The sequence below is a fragment of the Epargyreus clarus genome, unplaced genomic scaffold (assembly GCF_041222505.1).
Source record: "Epargyreus clarus isolate Ecla_fem2 unplaced genomic scaffold, WU_Ecla_fem_2.2 ptg000023l, whole genome shotgun sequence".
NCBI lineage: Eukaryota > Metazoa > Arthropoda > Insecta > Lepidoptera > Hesperiidae > Epargyreus > Epargyreus clarus.
Genome location: NW_027332230.1, coordinates 9382283 through 9402761, shown reverse-complemented (window position 1 = coordinate 9402761; position 20479 = coordinate 9382283). Strand labels below are relative to the sequence as shown.

Genomic DNA, 20479 nt, shown 5'->3' with positions numbered 1-20479 from the left:
TAACACTGCTGTTATTAGGTAAAAATAGGTGTGGCGGTGGTGCCGCCGGAGTCGAACCACAAAGGGTTCTACCACCTTCATCAAATTGTGTTGTCATTGTTTGTAGTTGGGAGCGGGTGCTTCAGACGGCGGAGCGCGGGCTCGTGCTGCTGTCGGTGACGGAGGCCGACCGCGGCCGCTACGAGTGCTACTTCGGGCCCACGCTGATTGCCTCTTATAACCTAGACATAGATATGCACAGGTGAATCACCATATTTTGACAGTATTTCGTGACTTTGAATCTCTTTATCATTAATTTGGAGTACGGTATAAATTTCACAAATGCTTTTTCCGGAAAACTATAAAGGAATAAATAATACACTAATTTTGTATTATCTATTCGGTTATATAAGAATAGAGAAAATTATTTATAAGTACATATATGTTTCTCTGCTTTAAAAACCGAAGTATTAAAGGCCAGTTTTTTATTTTCAAAAATAAAAGACATTCGTTTTTAAAAGTACAAAACTACCTTACAGTTGATTTTTTACTTTTTCATTCAATTAAGTCAACTCTTTTGTTTTTCCTGTATGATTACTGAAGACAACAGTCGACAGAAAATATAACAAGCGTTTAAAAAAAAGATATTTTTCTATGTTTCCTACGTTTCCCTTTAACAGGCAGGTTATTATAACGAATCTTTGTTGTAGATGTACACAGCCGAATAAATCCCAAGAATATAAACAAGTGTACTCTGATTGGTGTCATGAGTTCGAGAAATACAAGAGCGCGATGAAAGCGTGGGAGTCGCGTCAAATGGTGAGTGAAACATTTATCAATAGGGAAATAATTAGGTAACCGTTTGTAAAATACGGGTAAGCGCTGTAACGGTGAAGGGAAAGATAAAACGGTAAGGAGTTCTCAAAGGTGTTTGTAATTATTATTTCTATTTTTATAATATAGGAGTCACAGATGAGTACGCTGTCCATCTGATGGTAAGTGGCTATTGCCGCCCATGGACATCTGTAATAAACCCCAGATAGGATAAGATTCCTACCTGAGGTCGGCCACATGCGCCGCTACCCCTGAGGACTAAGCTGGAACGCCTCGGAAAATTATATCTTACCACACCCTTCAAACCAGAACACAGCAGCGCTTAACACTGCTGTTATTAGGCAGAAATAGGTGTGGCTGTGGTGCCGCCGGACTCGAACCACAAAGGGTTCTATTAGCTTCAAAATTTGTTGATGACGAAGCGCTTATAGACTTGTAGCGTTATATCGCGAAATTATATTCTGTTAAGTAACACAAGAGCGATTATGATATTTTTGACAGATGCTTCGGACAAAATAAGTAATGGGTTCTAGTGAATTATATCCCACTTTTGTGCATAGGTCTCTTCTTACAACTGAGGTTGGAGTTGTGGTTGGGTTGTATTAAATTGTAACATATCGATACCTTAATTCGCAAATCAGCCAACTCCACTTTTTGTCCAAATGTTTTTTTTTTATTTTGATAGTAAATGGCGTTGAACGATATCAAAATAAATAAATAATAAATATTTGGACAAATCAAATCAAATCAAATCAAAATTTTTTATTCAAAATAGGTTCTTTACAGATCACTTTTTGAATGTCAAAGCAACTACCACCACTTCACAAGGTGTTTCGTTATGGAGAAGAAGCGGCGAAAGAAACTCCATAACACACATCTTTTAAAAAAAATGTTTTTGACAATGTTAACTTAACGTAATGGTACATGTGGAGCTGGAGCTAATTCAGACCACACCGTTTTGTCAGTCAAATAATCACTTACTTTATAGTACGCTTTTTTACATAGCGTTAGTTTAACGACATGTTTAAACTTTTTTTCTGTGAGATTCAAAATGTGGTCGGGTATTTTATTGTAGTAGCGAATACAGTTGCCCACGAAAGATCTAGCCACCTTACATAATCTATGTTTAGGAATTGCTAATTTATTTCTATTTCTGGTATTAAAGTTATGGTGGTTACTATTTTTTTCAAACATATCAGTGTGTTTTCTTACATACATAATATTTTCATAAATGTATTGACTATGCACCGTCAATATATTAATAGTGGGAAACAGTTCTCTTAGGGACTCACCACGCCGCAGACTATATATTGACCTTATTGCTCTTTTTTGAATAGTAAATATAGAGTCTATGTCAGCAGCACCGCCCCACAGTAGAATGCCATAAGACATAATGCTGTGAAAGTAACTGAAATAGACAAGTCTGGCAGTGGGTATGTCTGTTAACTGTCTAATTCTTCTGACTGCAAAAGCTGCAGTACTAAGTCTGCTGGACAAAGCAGAGATGTGGGGACCCCACTGGAGTTTAGAATCAATGGTAATCCCCAAGAAAACAGTTTCATTGACGAATTGCAAAATCTCACCATTTAGAGCGACATTCATCCCCGTACTCCTTACATTTGGTAGCATAAATTTAATACATTTAGTTTTATTAGAATTTAAGAGTAGGTTGTTTGCATCAAACCAGTTCTGAATCCAGCAAAGAGTTTCATTAATATCGTTCGTATCCTGTGATTGTCGTTTTACTCTAAACACCAAGGAAGTGTCATCAGCAAACAAAACAACCTCAGATAAATCCTTTACTACATTTGGCAAATCATTTATATAAACTAAAAATAGAAACGGACCTAGGATGGAGCCCTGAGGTACACCTATTTTAATATTAGAACCTGCTGATAATGCTCCATTTACTTGCACTCGTTGGACTCTATTGTTTAAATAAGAATTTATCAACTGTAGAGAATTTCCCTGAATACCATAATATTGTAATTTTAACAATAAGGTTTTATGATCAACACAATCAAAAGCTTTAGACAAGTCACAAAAAATACCTATAGCATCATGTGCTTGTTCCCAACAATCAAAAATATGTCGCAGCAATTGAACACCAGCATCTGTGGTAGAACGGCCTTTAGTAAAGCCAAATTGCTTTTGATGTAAAAGATTATTTAGTTTAAAATGAAGCAACATTTGGTGTAAGAGGATCTTTTCAAAAATTTTACTTAGAACAGGCAGTACTGAGATGGGTCTATAATTGTTGGGATCTTTAGTATCACCTGCCTTAAACAATGGAATTATTTTACTATGTTTCATTAAATCAGGGAAACAGCCCTGATCAACACACATATTAAAAATAGTGACTAAGTAGGGAGCTAAAGTTTTAATGATTGATATACAAACTTTTACTGACATTCCCCAAATGTCTTCTATATTTTTAACAGTTAATTCATTAAAAGCTTTTAATATGTCATTAATTAAAATATGTCTAAATTTAAATTTAATGTGACACTGACTTAAATTCTCTTTAAGGATGGTCACTGCTTTAATTGGGGATGATTTTAAAAATTTAGTAGTATTAAATGAAACAATGACAAAAAGTAGAGTTGGCTGATTTGCGAATTAAGATATCGATATAATACACACTGTTTTAGTACGAATTGTACGAATTTCCATACTGGTAGAGTCATTATTACTGAGCAAATCCGCTATTATTGATCAACATTCTGACATATTTTAGAAGTCTATATGATTTGCAGCCGTACAAGACATGATTTGATTGATTGAGTAAATGAAAAGCTGTTACAAATCAATGGTTTTACAATCATTTATTATCGACACCATTGCTTACTCGTACGAATATTGATCGACTGGTGTCAAGTCAGTTAAACAATATCGAAGTACCATTCACACGTATTACAACTACAAGGATAACTGCGTGGGCGGGTGCAAATTTGTATAAAAGATTGTACTTTTATTCACTCGGACCACATTATGTAATTCAAATCAATAGTCTGATATCTAATCAATAAATTTTCGATATAATTATGATAAATTCTATTAACATAGGTTTTTAAGTGCAATGTAAATACTAACACAATATGAAGTATCTCTGAATTAAATAGAAATAAATAAATAAATAAGATGTTTTGGGTCTGGGTGTTTGTTTGTTCGTCTTTGTGTGTGTCCATAGCACCCGTAATATAGGAAAATCGTAGTGTGTGACTATGGGTAAATGAAGCATTATTTATATCATTATTTTAACAACTACAACGGAACTAAACGACACCGCGCATTATAAGTCTTCCACTCTATCGCAGAATAACCACTTCATGCCGTTTTGTCGTTGCCTTTTGGTGTAGTTTTAGTATGTGTGAATAGGCACTAAAATTCTATCAACTTTAAATTGATTACTTTATTCTATTTTCGAACTAGTAATTGAAGTACTTCAGTTAACAAATAACCTTGGTATAAAACTTCTACATAAGCAGTTGGTATTTCATTAATTGATTTAGAGTTATCGATAACTTTCTCTGGTACTTTCATTCAGGTATTTATTACAGTCATGAAACCGTATAAAAGTATAATTGCTTATAATTATAGATTTTCCAACACATTCTAGGTATACAAGTGTTTTATATTCTCAATATTACGAGTCAAGTCCTCGATATATCGAAACGAAATTTTATATACATATTCAATTAGGAAATTAATTAATTTACTGTTTTTACCTTGACGTTACTAACAACATGAAATAATTACGTCTGTTTAGATGAAAAATAAAGTATTCAATGAAACCATATTCAGTATATGTTCCATAATTCGTTTTTCTATTAAGTCATTTGTTATCTATTAAGTCATTTGTTTGACGACCCGCGTGGCGGAGCGGTCACCATGCCGGTCTGACACGCAGAGGGTCCCGGGTTCGATCCCCGGCCAGACAGATTTCTAAATGATGAATTTAGATTTCTGTTTCTGGGTCTGGGTGTTTGTGTATTTGTCTCTGTGTGTGTCCATAGCACCCACGACACAGGGAATCCTAGTGTGGGGCTGTGAGTGTAGAAAGCGTATTACGAACCATATTTATCCCATCAGATTGAGTTAGAGAGGAAAACATATAAATAATGCAGCAATAAATCATCATATTACAAGTCATGTTATTTATTAATACGTTCCATTTCAGCAATGCTCGAAAAACTTGAATGCATCGAGCCAGCAGAACATGGGGAATGAGATCGTGGCTTCGCTCCGGTGATAGGGCACAGCAGGGCTATGATTAATGAATTACACAACCGCCTAACATGAACTATCGGAACCCGGTATACTTGCTTTAAGCGTTTATAAACTCGTGATGTAGCCGGCTTGATATTTGCTATTGAAGGTAAAATGCAATATTTAGATACTCGCGAAACGTTCGCCGAGTAACTTGCCGAACAGTGACGATTATGGAATCTCCGCGTACGTGTACGTATGGAAATTTCCTTGTTTCGCCTTGAAGAGACACAGAATACGGACAAGTTGTAAGTACCGATTACACCACTACTTTATTTATAAGCTCGTATGTGCGCATATTTGTGTATGTTCGCCGAATATGCAGGTCTGTGGTCGTGCGGGCTTACATACTCGTCATTGTTCGTCGAGTTACTCAGCAAACTATTCGTGAGTATCTTAATGTTGCATTAAAATATTATAACTTTTATACCACCAGCGACTTATACGAAATAAAAAAAATGCACGAAGAAAAATATTCTAAAAAGAGAAGGAAAGAAAATTGATTTGTATTCGTAATTTGTATATTTAGATACATTCATGAATGATGATCCAATTGTTCGAAAACGTATGAATGTAAATAAGCGAATGGAAGAGAGATGAAATCAGGGAACAATCGGCTAACAGAATCACTACATTCAGTCTATAGCGTGATTGATGGATCACTTCTCATTGTTTGAATAAAGCTAACTTATTGGTGATCGCAATCGGGTCACGCATTGTAATGTAACCCAATAGTTCATGTTGTGCGTCTCTCGCCCGATAGTAGGCAAAAATTGGAGAGATTTATTATAGATAAGGAGCGTATAAGTGTTCATTTATCTCTACAGACATTGAACGTGTCATACACGGGCCGTGGCAGACACAATCATATTTCTTTTCAATATTGTACCAGGCACCGGCTCGGACCATAAATATAAACACGTAAATATTCATTATATAGTGGAATACTTTGTTGTCTGCCACGGCACGCGTCTGACACGCTCTATGCCTGTAGATGTAAGTAAACCTAAGTTGACGTTAAATAGTATCTACTATTGTTGATGAAAGCGACTGAAAATTAATGTTAAATTATTATCGTAAAAATTGTTTCTTTGAATTCAATAATTGCGTTTGTAAGCGATAAACTATTATCTAAATACGCCTCCGCGTTGGGAATGTATTGTAAATATTTCAAGATGAAGATGGTTATAATCCACAAAATACAAAATGCTGTGATATCAGTTTGCGTTAGAGTGTAGGCACATAAAATATTTAATTGAAACATGATTGTAAACGATGGAACTGTAAGTAGTGTAAGATATCGTGTGGATCAAGCCGTTTTATTATAACCTACAGCTTATATACTCGTATTATTGACGGTTCCAGCAGACTAGCTACTTTTAGCGGCGATTCGTGATTTGATCATTGCATTGAGCTGTATCACGCGATTCGGTCGCGGTATCGAAAACGCGGTTTAAGCTACTGTATTTCGCGTTTCGCGTTTAGTTACTACATCGAGCGTTAAGATGTGACGCGCGGTGCTCAAACATGCGCAAAGTGTAGCGTTTGATCGCAGTATCTAACGTCTTAAAATCGCTATGACGCCGATGATAAAAATAGCTAGTCTACTGGGGCCCAAGAGAACTTCAGTTAACTCAACAACTACTAGTAGTATCATAGTGACACTTATTAAAATTAATTCGCGTCCATTCAGAATTTTGAAATAAATGAGCAATACTAACGCCAATTTAGACTTAAGGGTAATTAATTATAATAAAGAACAGATACATGAATTGTAACGTGTTATAGTAAGAGCGTTTATGTAGAATAGTTATACAGAATCCGATAAAAAAACATATTACAGGTCATTTAACATCATTTTTATATTAAGTTTGTATTCGTGTTGTTGTTAATTTTGCCATAAAATATAATTTTAGGCCCATTTCGGAATGTTAAACCGAATTTAGTAGAGATTGTTTAACTTGTTTTCGATTAATTTGATTGTTAGGCAAAGGGATTAAATATATAGGGCTGTAGAGCGGACATTGAATCATACAAAAACCTCCATCTCGCTTCACATGAACACCATCTTGAATTAAACGACATTTGGCATATATTTCAGAACAACTTTCTATCAATAATAGTAAGTTGTGGAAGACACTTTCTCTACATGTCCGGACTATTGCAACTATATAGTTAATATCTTTGTTGTTAGGTAATCTCGCTAGAATAGTGCCTTGTGACGCATGCTTACTATATTGTAATCATTATTAAAATATTGACTAATATTTTTGTGTATTACGTGTAGATAACTGAAGTAGATTAAATAAGAATTAATTTATGAGTAAGTAGTTGTTCGAGAATAAAGCAATAATCTTCCGTTGAAGTAAAATATTGCCAGTATTAATATAATTGTTTGCTATGGATAGATTTTTGTACTTAAGAAAATTGTTGAACTGTGTGTCTATTTGATGTAGTGTCTTTATTTTTATTGAGTTACAAAAGATGAATTTGTACACTATTTTACGGCTCTAGCAGACTAGCTACTTTTTTCGGCGATTCGCGTTTTGGTTACTTGCTGCGTTCGGTCGCAGTATGTAAAAGCGTTTTAGCGACTGCATTAAAACTGCATCGTGTTTAGTTGTTGCATCGAGTGTCCAAAAGTAATTGTGACGCCTTTCAGCGCCGGTCCGCGCTTGATCATCTAGCTTCTGTAAAGTACCTAAATTGTCGCAAAAAATAGCATGTCTGCTTAAGCCCTTAATGCATTTATGTAACGTATAAATTGTTTTGTCTGTCATGTTTTGAATGTTGAAAGTACCTAAGCAGGCTGTGTGTGATAATTGACACAGAGTAACTCTAACTATATGTAGTAATAACCTGGTTATGTGAATATGTGCGATCATTTTCGTAGAAGAATCTTTTATTTGCCGATGTAACTGTATAAAATAAATGTGCGTTCTCCTAAAATAACATTTATTTCCACCTATTGTATGAAAACAGATGTAAATAAATTATAACTTTGGGTAGAGAGATTACTATTAAATAGGTGCATATGTTTATTGTAAAAATAAATAAGTTTAAGCTATTGTTTTATAACAAGACTCAAGAAATAAATTATTTTAGATCTACTTCTTGTTTAATTTACGATTCTTCTCGTACTCATTAAGTGCTAAGAGCCATTAAACATTAAATCGTAATTTGAGCGAACTGTTTACGTCGTCTTTAAAGCTTTATTCATTTTTAACACTTGCAGAACTAAATTTTCATTAAAGAACGGAATGGATCTCTTCTCTCTTCTATATATCTTTTTAGGGGCAATGAAACCGTAATTCGAGTATCGTAAACGGTGTCTGTCTTAGATTGGCGAACATCATAGGATTTAATTACCGAGGGAGAGCGGAATAATTGGCGAGTCGCCTGTAATGGCCGAGCTTTACGGGCAAATTAATAGATTCTCACTGCAGGCTCTGTTCAACCTCAACCGAATTCATTCTGATTTTAATTAGCAACGTAATGTCACAGTCTTGATGCACATTTGTAAGAAATATAACAAAGATACTTTTGTCGCGCTTTGGCATTAAAATCGACTTGTATGCCGTGATGGTTAATGGCATGACGATATATGCCGTCACTCTCCGCCTTTGGTAGAAACTAGCAATAAGTAGGATAGAAGAAACTCTTTTGTGTGTGCGTGTTTGTTTTGACGCGTGTAGGTGACGTCGATGTTCCTCTGAGTAAATGTAAGTACAACATTTTTAATAATGGCACTATAGTTTTACAAGCTTTTATTTCACTGGCCTTGTTAGTTCATTTTTATATGCGAGGAGCAAATCTTGCAACAGAGTTTTGACTAAACTTCAACCGATGGAGCTGACATTTTGCTTCCTTTATTTGGATGACAATGTAAAGCTGTATATAATGTCGTTTAATGACGTCATTGTAAATCCAATATGGCGGACTCCAAAATACGGCGCCTATTTTTGTTATGCTCCCCCGTGATTATAGGTAGGTAGGAATCAAATGAAATTATTTTCTGAAAAATGCCAAAAACTCAAAAACGAATTTGTTTAATCATACTCGTAACCTCTTACAATAACCATCAATTTGTAACGGGAGGTACGGAAGTTTATATTTGCCGTACCTACCCTTTTCTTTGTTGCCCATTCATGTTTTGGCATCAAGATATTTTTTCTCGCCGCATAAATTCCCATTTCGAGTTCCGCAACCGTGTTAGCCGAGCTGTCAAGGGTCGTGGCGGTAAAAATGAAGTTAAGGAGATAATTTGACGTGGCATATGAGTATTAAGTTACTGTTACGCCACAGACGAACTTAATATACTATTTACGAGTGCTTTTCACTTTAAATTACGCGGAATCCCACCAAAATAAGTATATTTTATTGGTAACAGATTTCGTAGAAAAAATGTGATTGAATAAAAATTTATGAAAACGTAATAAAATTATTAGATGTCTTTATGATCAAAGTACGTTACGAAAATGTACAGAGAATTCTTATTATCACCTTCACATGATTTAACATCGTTATCTCAATTATCCTTTGATTTCTCGTCGCTTTTAGTGCTCGAATACGCTCGCGATGTTTCGATTCGTTGGCTGCAATCGAATTAAGGAAAAGACCTGTAAAGCACCTCCGAGTCAGATGGGCAATGAAGCGAGCGATGGGTCGTTTAAAACGGCGCGGGAATACGGGGAGAACGATCAATCACACGCTTTAACGCATGCGACCTTCAATTGTGAAATGCTGTTTGAAGTCAGCTTCTTGTTGGTCGACTGTAGCACCGTCACTCTAGTTCACTTAGGTATAGTCCACGCCAAACTGCTAGTCCGCTCTGAAATTGTTGCGAGCAGGTGTAGTCATATAATTTGACGCGACGCGATTCATTTCTATATTCAGAGCGGACTAGCAGTTTTACGCGGACTATATCTCCGTCTTACTATAGCAGCAATCTATGCGCTGCTGTGTTGCTCTTTGGATGGTGCGGAAAAGCGACTTATTGATGCTACTATACACGCAAAATATGAAAATGTAGGTAAAAAATAAATGCCATTTACATTGCGTTTGACTGTGGTTTTTGCTGTAACTTATATCGACGTATTTCCATCCGACTTGAGATTGTGTGCCGGCGAGCCTGAGCGGTAGATACGTATCCGCGAAAAACTGCGGTCTCGTGACATTTGAAATAAAACAGTTACTCCACTCTCGGCGCGGACGTACGGTAAGATACCACGACCAAACGTTGTTATTTTAGGTAGCAATGACCTATCTAGAACTAACTTTAATGAAATCTACGTCTGCTGCGAACTATGAACTGGGTCTGTTGTGGCCTTTAATCATAATACGAACTTACTAATATTTTCAACACAATAAAATAAATCATAGTAGCCAACACATCAAATAAAACGATAAGGATTCATTGGGCTCAGTAAATTTAGACGGTACCCTTATACCATATAGTGATACAGTCAAAGATCTTGGGCTTATCATCAACTCCACCCTCTCGTGGAATGCACACGTCAGTGCAGTCAGTAGTAAGGTGCACCATTCATTTCATACGCTAAAATGCCTACAAGATGTCTTGCCCTTGAAAACTAAAATTTCTCTCGCTCAATCAATAATTCAACCCATTATTGACTATGCTGACACCTGTTACCTGGATGCTACAGAGGAGCTACTTAACAAACTTGAGCGCTTGCAAAACCTACGTATTCGTTTCATCTTCGGAATTCGTAAGTTTGACCATGTCTCACACTTTCGCAAGGATCTCAAGTGGCTCCCAATCCGCCTTCACAGAAACACTCGGATTTTATGCTTGCTATATAATATCCGTCACAATCCAACCTCTCCATCCTATCTGCGAGAGCGTTTCTCTCCCGCACGTCCTTCTATTGCTCCCTGTAGAACCCATTTAAAGACTCTCCTTAACTTCCCATCACATAGAACCAGTTCCTATTCCAACTCCTTCACTGTTCATGCAGTCAGGTTGTGGAATTCGCTCCCTCCAAATATACGCGACTCTAAAAACATCCATATCTTCAAGAAAAGAGTAAAACATCACTACCTTTCCTTAACCGTATGAGTATGAAAATATTATGTATCTAAGTATTAAATGTATGTGTATATTTTATGTGTATTTTATTACTTTATATAGATATATATATTTATGTTCATATATTATAATATTATTCACGTTATATATTATGTTAAAAGTGCACGCTTACCAGGTGTTAACAAATTTCCAATCTCAGGTCTGCTGGAAGAAATTTCTTTAGAAATAAGCAGTGCCTTTGCACTAAATTTTAGATATAGCTCTCTTTTATGTTGTATTTTTATGTGCATAAATTAATAAATAAATAAATAAATAAGGAAGTCGCTTTCCACCAACATAAAACGGGATATTTTCCTTTTTTCAACATACATCGATGTCAAATAGTTAATGTAAAAGTTCCATTCTTTACTCTTATTTCGTTCACCGCGGAAATTACCACTATCCTGCAAATTGTGAATCTGTTCTCTGTTTTTCTTTAAAACCGAGCTCCATTTGTAGTGCACTGAAGCGTTAAACTACAAGTTCATTTCGGGTTATTTCAACATGAAAATGGGGCGAGATTGTCATAATAACGAATCCGAATTAAGCTCTTACAAAGCCGTATTAGTAGTTGAGGCTCAAGGGCCGTGTCATCATAATAAAATGCAAATTGACACAGATTTAATCCCGAGTTATACCGCTGAACCCAATAACTGTTAATAATCCCGGCGGTAAACGCGCCCGCCCTGTCGATTTCTCGCGCCTAATAATAGTTTCATGTTTGATAATTCCTACTTTAGTATTCAAGGGAATATTAATTTAATTTTGCAATTAATGATATTTATTGTTTTTGTATCATTGCTTTCTTCCTTCTTAGACCTGCCATGGAATTCGAAAAGTAAAGTTCTTTTTCCGTGCTTACTACAACAAGTGTCATTTTTTCATAAGATTGGTGGTATTTAGTCTAAGCCGCTTACATTTGTAATGAATTCCATATACAAAAGGGTTCTACTTAAAACCAATCACAGATATGTTGCTACTCCTGCCTACAATACGATCGCCACATGTGTAAGCCATGTACTCTTAGAACTATCGTATAGATATTACTATCTGTAACAATTTAACTTTAATAGTTTCATAATTATGATTAAGTATTAATGTTGTATCACAACTATTCTACATCACAAAAAAGTAAAAGGCAATCGTATACAGTATCAACTTCATTTCATTAAACGCCAGATTTTAATATTTCTTCATAAGCCAGCCTTAGAAATATAGACCTACATACGTACATCGCAATCAAGTAAATGGATCGAGATAAATTATCTCAACGTACATTCCGTTTCGAAATATGTTCGATACGTGAGGCGTTTCACGAAGTAATTAGGTCGCAGTAAATTAATATTTTTTCTTTTAAACGAAGTCAAAGTGAGAAATTCGTATATCTACGGCTTTTCTGGAGTTTCGCACTATAACTAATCACTGTGGAATAATCAGGAGCCGGCTGTCCCACATCTTTAACAACCACATCAAAATATAATTTTGATTCAATCATTGAGGTGAGATTAAGACAAAAATCCTTCACTTTACTGTCACATCAATTTCTAGGGTGAAGCACTTTTCGCGTTTCGGTGGAAGGATGTGGACGCCGGCTGACATACATATCAGGCCACCATCTTATTCCTCAGGAGTTGCTATTGTGTACACATCTGTGATCGACTTCAGATGGACCCCCTATACATTAATATATGTAGTTGATATAATGGCAAAGTGCGGCAGTGACCATTTACTATACCACCATATTGACAGCATGATCGTTTTATACTTCAGATTTTTTTTATCATATAGGATTAGCAGACGAGCATACAGTCCCCCTGATGGTAAGTGGCTACTGCCGCCCATGGACATCTGTAATCAACCCCAGATAGGATTAGATATTCCCACCTGAGGTCGGCCACAGATGCGCCGCTACTCCTGAGGACTAAGCTGGAACGCTTTGGAAAAGTATGTCTCCCTTACCACACCCTTCAAACCAGAACACAGCAGCGCTTAACACTGTTGTCATTAGGTAGAAATAGGTGTGGCGGTGGTGCCGCCCGAGTCGAACCACAAAGGGTTCTACCACCTTCCCCGGGATTTATAAAAATAAATACGTATCTAGATAAGATATAAGGTTTTGCAAACGATCACAATATAAAATTTAAATTACAAGTTCAAATTAACAGGATTATATTAATTTAATAATCCCATTAGGATGGCATGAAATTTATTAGGGTATCCGGTAAATTGTTTTATCGTGTAATTATTTGTCATTTTCCTGACGTGTATGCCGAAAGATTGAGACCTATTTAAAATAATATTTAAGTAATTATTATTTTCTTTTAAATTGGCATAAGTAACGTTACTGCTAATATGTAAGTTAAGTTTTGTTTATAAACTCGTTTACTAGAAAGCATTTTGCTGTGGTTAAGTAGCCTCTGCAGCACAGTAAATCATCTGTGGCCGAAGTCAGTATTCTAGTCTAGGGTTGAACAAAAGGCCACTTACCATCAAATGTACCATATCCATGTTTTCTATCGTATTTGAGGTTAATCACAATTAGAATGCCTCATGTAATAAATATAATAATTGATGAATATTCACCAGTGCAAATCTGCTAATACCTCATTCAGAACCAACTACAATAAAACACATTCCCGAAGTAAGTTACTCCGAAAGAAAACCCATTGCTCCACGATTGCTCCTAATAGATAAGTGAGGTATACTAATTAAACTTTTTTAATCTGAACAGTCGAAGCAAGGTGTCGACGGCTCGAGGCCACTCGGTCGCATCGAGATAGCTCTTTCTCAATTTAAGGATCTCGGCCAAACCCTCTGATAAGCCCCAGATTTAGCGCTGAGCGAATTTGTTCGGGTAATTTACTTTCAGAGTTGTGAAGACAATAAAACTTGGCGGGGTTTTACTTTTGAGTAGCTTTATTTTGTTTCGTGTAATGAAGACTTATTTTCCAAGTCAAATGTTCGCTTGCGGCGAACTTTCCAGTTGGACGGGAATAATATAAGCAATGCCAGCTACCTGATTCAAATTATGCATCGAGATTGCTGCTGACATTTCAGAACTCTTCCTTACTTACTTATTTGACTTTGTGAATTGGTGTAGAATGGTATTCGGCATTCTATGGTTGCTTTTTAAAGCTGTAATCATTCGTTCAAGTTCCTATTTAAGTATAGTTATTTATAGCGATGTTTGGCTGGAATAAAAAAACGCCACTGTTTTATAAGCTAATATTTTTTTTTACTTGCAAGTAAATATTAATAAACTTTTCTATGTCTATGCGTAATCACCTTTTATAGTCTCTACATGAAATGATGTTCTCATACATTCTGAAATTAGGAGGATTCATGTTTATATCATCATCTCATACTTCTTGAGTGTAGGCGCAATGTAATTGATATGGCCTTTTTGCATGGTATTTGTAATGGGTACATAGACTGTCAAGCTTTGTTATCAAATTTTTTAAGTTTTAATGTTCCAAAAAAGCGTACAAGGCACGCGGGAAAATCTTTATTCGCTGTCGTTCAGACCAGAAGTAATTATGCACAAAATTCACTCGTTATTACAAAAAAGTTATAATAAAAGATTTAACACAATAGACATTTTCAATACAAGTAAAAATAGTTTTAAAAAAGAGGTACATAAAGTCCTTAATAATCTCCATATTAGTGACTAAGTAAACGTACAATTGAAATATACATATTACTAGCTGACCTGACAAACGTCGTGTTGCCATATAAATAAAAAAATGTTACGGGTGAACAACCCTTATCACTTAGGAGGATGAAAAATAGATGTTTGCCGATTCTCATAGATACCGGATAAGCACAAAAAATTTCATCAAAATCGGTCAAGCCGTTTCGGAGGAGTATGACAACGAAAACTGTGACACGAGAATTTTATATATTAGAAGATAGTAGGTATATAAATTATAATTATCATCTTTAGTATATAGATTATTATTCATATGTGTGAGTTTATCTTTAAAATTAATTATATATTTATAGTATTTATACCTGTATTTATTTATATTAATACCTATTTATAAAACTTACTTATTCGTGCTGTTATGTTTAAAAAATTGTAAATCCGTAATTGGCTGTAAGAAATACTATATAAGAAATGTATTTGTATGATTTTAAGAGCTGTGGATTTTATAATAATTAAATCAATAAATAAATGACTAGAATTTCAATCAATTATATAATTTTCAAAGAAGTGAATAGAATATTTTACTTCAATATTGTCTTAGTTTTCTAAGTATCCAAATAGAGCGTAAAAAATCTTCTGAGCTAATGAAAGTGAACTTAACTGCACCGAAATACTTCTTTTGAAAAAATATAGTTGGTAAAGTAATGTTGTATAGATAGAAATAAAATGAAGGAGAAATTTTATTTAGCTTAGATGTAGCGTTTGTCTGTATTGTGTAAAGATAATTAACTAGACATATCAAATAGTAGCGTCTCCAATCTATAGTCGTAAATAAAAATAAGGAGGAAATTAATTTAGAATCGCATACTTTCAGAACTAAAGATGTTCCAATACATTTGTCGGTTTTGTGTAGATAATGTTTCAACACATGTAGCGTTTGTCGGTATTGTGTAAAGTTAATTAACTAGACATATCAAATAGTCAGCGGCGTCTCCAATCTATAGTCGTAAATAGTTCGGGTCAGCATCGCCGCATGTCACGGCTATTTTGGGGCTGTCAGTTCCACGCTCATCCATCAACCCCTTCCGATTCACCCGACAGATATACTGTACAGAAATCATTCACCCCTCACAAGGAAGTTTCTTATACCCATTCTGATACATTAGGTTACTGTAGTTTGTGATCATTAAGTAAGGATAAATATTTAGATGCGTTTTTTGCTAGCTTTGAGATGTGCATTATGTGCGTGCGTATATATGTGTGTGCGTATATACCTACTAATCGTACGTAATACATACATTATTTGATGTAATATGCAATAATATCGGTAATATTATATTAATTAACTTGAAACATAAAAATCTTTGCTATCATAAAAATATAATTTACATAACTGTGCACTTTACATATGTGCCAATATTATTTTATCACGTAAAGATTTAGAGATGGGTATTCCTTTGAAATGTATTTTCAACTATGAGAAAAAAAACATTAAATACGTTTTTCTCTTTTATTTATCATTTTTTTTATTTGGTAGGTTATATCGAATGTTATTATGCTTAAAATAATAACCATGTTTTCTTCAATTTTTCAATAATTATTAGGTACAGTCGAAAATCGAAATTCAACCACTACAAAGACAAAATTATGTAATATAAAATTCATAACAAAATATTATTACAAGTATTCATAATATGAAATGAGAAGTATACTACTTGTATTAATGAAAGCATAAGTAAAAGGAATATAAAAAATATGTCTAGGAGACGAATCAGATGGACTGCATGCTAATTTACTTACTACTTTATACTTCTCATTAAAATATAATTAAAAAAAAATACAAAATAAAATTGTGACATGTGACGCTTTAAATTATCTGTGTACAATAAGTAAAAGTGAAAGAAATATATCGTCGGGGACGTATCAGATAGTTAACTCCGGCGACCCCCGATCTATATGTTTGCGTCAGCATTAAGGACGCGTGTCACGGCTGGCTTCAGCTGTCGGCGCTGCGTTCATCCATCAACCCCTTCCTGATATCTGTACAGAAAGAACCCCTCGCGATTATTATATTAGACTGTTTTATATCACTCACCATAAATTGATTCACTTATGCCCATTGGTGTACCTGACACTTTTGTTCAACTGACATAATTATATTGACGCAAACTTATAGATGGTAGAACTGTACGGCATCACCGCTACATTGTCATTTTTACCTTAAGTTTAATAAAAATATTAAACGCTGGTACGTTAAACTTTGTAGGGTGTAATGAGGGAGATACATTTTAAATACGAGGCGTACGCATGTATAACATGTCTCTTGTTCCATGTCGCATTCCAATCCTATCTAGGATCATAGAGATGTTCATGGGTGGCAATAGCCACTTACAAACATGAAACAATGAAACATGAAAATGAATGAAAGGGACATGAACTGTATGCTCATTTACTTCTAATTAAAAAAAATCATTTACTTCTTCTAATTAAAATAAAAAAAAAAACGTAAAATATGCGACACTTTAAATTATCTGTGTACCTACAATAAGAAAAAGTAAAAGAAGTATGTCGTCGGGGACGTATCAGATAGTTAACTCCGGCGACCCCCGATCTATATGTTTGCGTCAGCATTAAGGACGCGTGTCACGGCTGGCTTCAGCTGTCGGCGCTGCGTTCATCCATCAACCCCTTCCTGATCACTGTGCAGAAAGAACCCCTCACGATTATTATATTAGACTGTTTTATCTTTTCAACTTATTGATATTAATAGTTTGTATTCGCTTCGTATTTGTATTCGTGATGGTAAGCATATTGGAAACTGTTCTTATTTAATTTTATTCGTGTCTCGAAGTAAGATAAAGCTGTGTATAGGCACATAGGACCAATAATGGTAAAAAATATAAATTAAATACTTTTTAAAAAAAATTGTAAAAAGTATAATTTTACTCCTTTTTGTACACGTGTAAATAGAAATCTCATATAACACGTTTGCAGCAAACGACTTGTGTATGTGAGTATTTCCAACTAAATTTTAATTAAAGATATAAAACAGAGCCTACCTAGTAGAACTCAGTAGTATCTATTTGGTTACTTTACTAACTATACTACTCGTACTAATAGATATTTATAATGTAATTTATTTTTTCAAAGCGGGTGTGATAATAAGCAAATACTTTCTGCTCCTATTTTCTATTTCTAGTACCAAGTACAAATTCAAGTCGGTTCACGAACATGAGGCAGCTCAAATGTGTTATTAGACGATTGCAGTAGGCTACCAGTAGCATTACCATGAGTTGGCATAGAAACGCCACTATAGAAATGGTAAATAGAAAACTATTGTCATTTTGCTAGTGAATAACATAACTACTATCGTTACGGTATTTCTTGACAACGTCTGTCAAATTAATGACTCATGGGACCGAATTTGTATGGCAATAGATCATAATGACATTCGCTAGCGATTTGATTTCGATAGGTTTTTTACGTATCGAGTTACGGCACTACGGATTTTAGTTCTACGAGTAACCACCAGAGGCGCTGTACAATTTTTCATACATTTATTTTACGCAGTCGCTAGCGAGTAATACTTTTGTAAACTCATGGTAGTCCTACTGTAGGGTGGCAGAGTGGCGTCACGTGAGGTTCCGTGCGGTCGTGGATAACTGCCAATGCTGATTTTATTCGCCGCCGTCCAAACATACCTGCGTTTGCTTTAGACTGCGTTCGCTAGACATGCATTATTTAAATAGCCCCTTTTACCGTAATTACCATTATTATTGACCTCACGAACGCTCAGACACGATATTTCCATAGATTTCGATATGCTATAATTTACGTTACTTAGAAAACGGAAATTTGTATTTTGGGAAATGGTTTAAATTAAATAAATATGTATGTTTTTGAAAGAAAAGCTCGAATAGTTCACCATACTTATTTCTAGCGTGAAGCAGTTCTTGCGTTTTAGCAGTGCGCATTTGCAGGTGCCAGATGACTAAAAATAGACTTAATCATCAAGAGTCTCACACACCTGTGATCGCGTCTGAAGTCGATCACTGATGTGTGCTACCTGAGAGCCCCTGTTCTATATAGAAATGGTTACAGATGTCCATAAACAGCAGTGACCACTTACCAAAGAAAACTTTTTTTTTATAATATAGGAGTAGTAGACGAGTATGCAGTCCACCTGATGGTAAGTGGCTACTGCCACCCATGGACATCTGTAATCAACCCCAGATAGGATTAGATATTCCTACCTGAGGTCGACCACAGATGCGCCGCTACCCCTGAGGACTAAGCTCAAACGCCTCGGAAAAGTCTGTCTCCCTTACCACACCCTTCAAACCGGAACACAGCAGCGCCTAACACTGCTACTATTAGGTAGAAATAACTATAACTATTACTACTAAACTATAACTACTGCAATCTTATAAAGCTTACAATACTTACTAGTACGAGAATAGTGTACGTAGCCGATACTGGTTTGGGTCATAAATCAGACTGGCAAATGCGCAGAATAAGATGTGGTCTGCAAATCCGCATCGGCACTATGTTTTGGCCGCCCACGCCACCCTATTTCCTTGTAAAATAAACTTTTATGCAACTCACCCTATTCGCTATGATCACGTACATGCTACGAACATTCTTTAGAATTACGCATATAGAATTACTGAATAAAATGTATTGGATTTATATGCAAAGTTAGTAATTTTGTAGAGAAATGTACTTGCTTTATTATTTTTTAGTTTATTTATTTAAGACTAAAATAGCAAAGACGCATGCATTCCACCTGATGGTAAGTGATCACTGCAGCCCATGGACATCTGTAATCAACTCCATATAAAACAGGCGTTCTATCTAAAGTCGATCACAGATACTTTGCGACTCATGAAGAATCAGACGTGTCCTAAATTCTAAACAAAATCTTGAACACAAAATAGGCCATTACTGTTACCTAAGAAGAAACTTTGCAAAGTCATATCGTAAATAAAATTAATATTTCGCACTTTTTCCTTATAAAGTCTACTTAGTACAGATATTAATTCTTACGCGGTGAGTTTGTGCCGTTTGCCGACCGCGACAATATTATACAAGCTTTAGTATTATGCAATTACACGGCATGTTGCTCGTTTGCTGTATTCATTCCGCTTTTAATTATTTATTACTTCTAATTACTCTTCTAGGCGACTATTCCACTCACATTTACCTACTTTATGGATTAAATACGTGTACATAGAAGAAAGAAGAAATGTGACTGGCTGACTGATCTAGAGAACAACCAACAGTTGAAATTGCTGAACCTAGAATCTTGAAATTTTGCGGATTTGTTTATAACTTACCTTATACTTGGGAATTCTACCCTTGGTGGGGTAAAATAAAGAAGATTTGGCTGAAGTAAGGCGATGATATAAAAAATTAACTGAAGAAGCTGGAGGCAACAAGGCTCTTAGATCAATTCACTACAACAGAAAGAAAAGATAATAATATAGGTATGCTATGCTACCCGTGCCAAGCACAGGCGTGTTGCAAGTTATATAACACAATTCATTAGATTATAATGTAACAAATAGTCACGTTTCCATTTAATTATAATTAGTTTTTCGCCCAACTTTACTACTTAAAATATTCAGCGCACCAGGTGCTAGAAAGCGTTTTCATTTTGTTCA

At 35.2% G+C, this 20479-nt stretch overlaps 2 protein-coding genes across 3 annotated transcripts in view; one reads left to right on the top strand and one right to left on the bottom strand.

Annotated features, from left to right (window-relative positions):
* The window catches only part of LOC140751477 (semaphorin-2A), a 90426-nt gene extending 83384 nt beyond the window's left edge, over positions 1–7042 (top strand). The window contains exons 12-14 of the mRNA XM_073085351.1: positions 107–241; positions 690–798; positions 4994–7042. Coding sequence (XP_072941452.1) covers positions 107–241; positions 690–798; positions 4994–5065 — 316 coding nt within the window. The 3' untranslated portion in view covers positions 5066–7042. The remainder of the gene's footprint in view (positions 1–106; positions 242–689; positions 799–4993) is intronic.
* Gasz (ankyrin repeat, SAM and basic leucine zipper domain-containing protein 1) overlaps positions 1–20479 on the bottom strand; it is a 204145-nt gene that overhangs the window by 15223 nt on the left and 168443 nt on the right. The gene's annotated exons all lie outside the window — the stretch shown is intronic.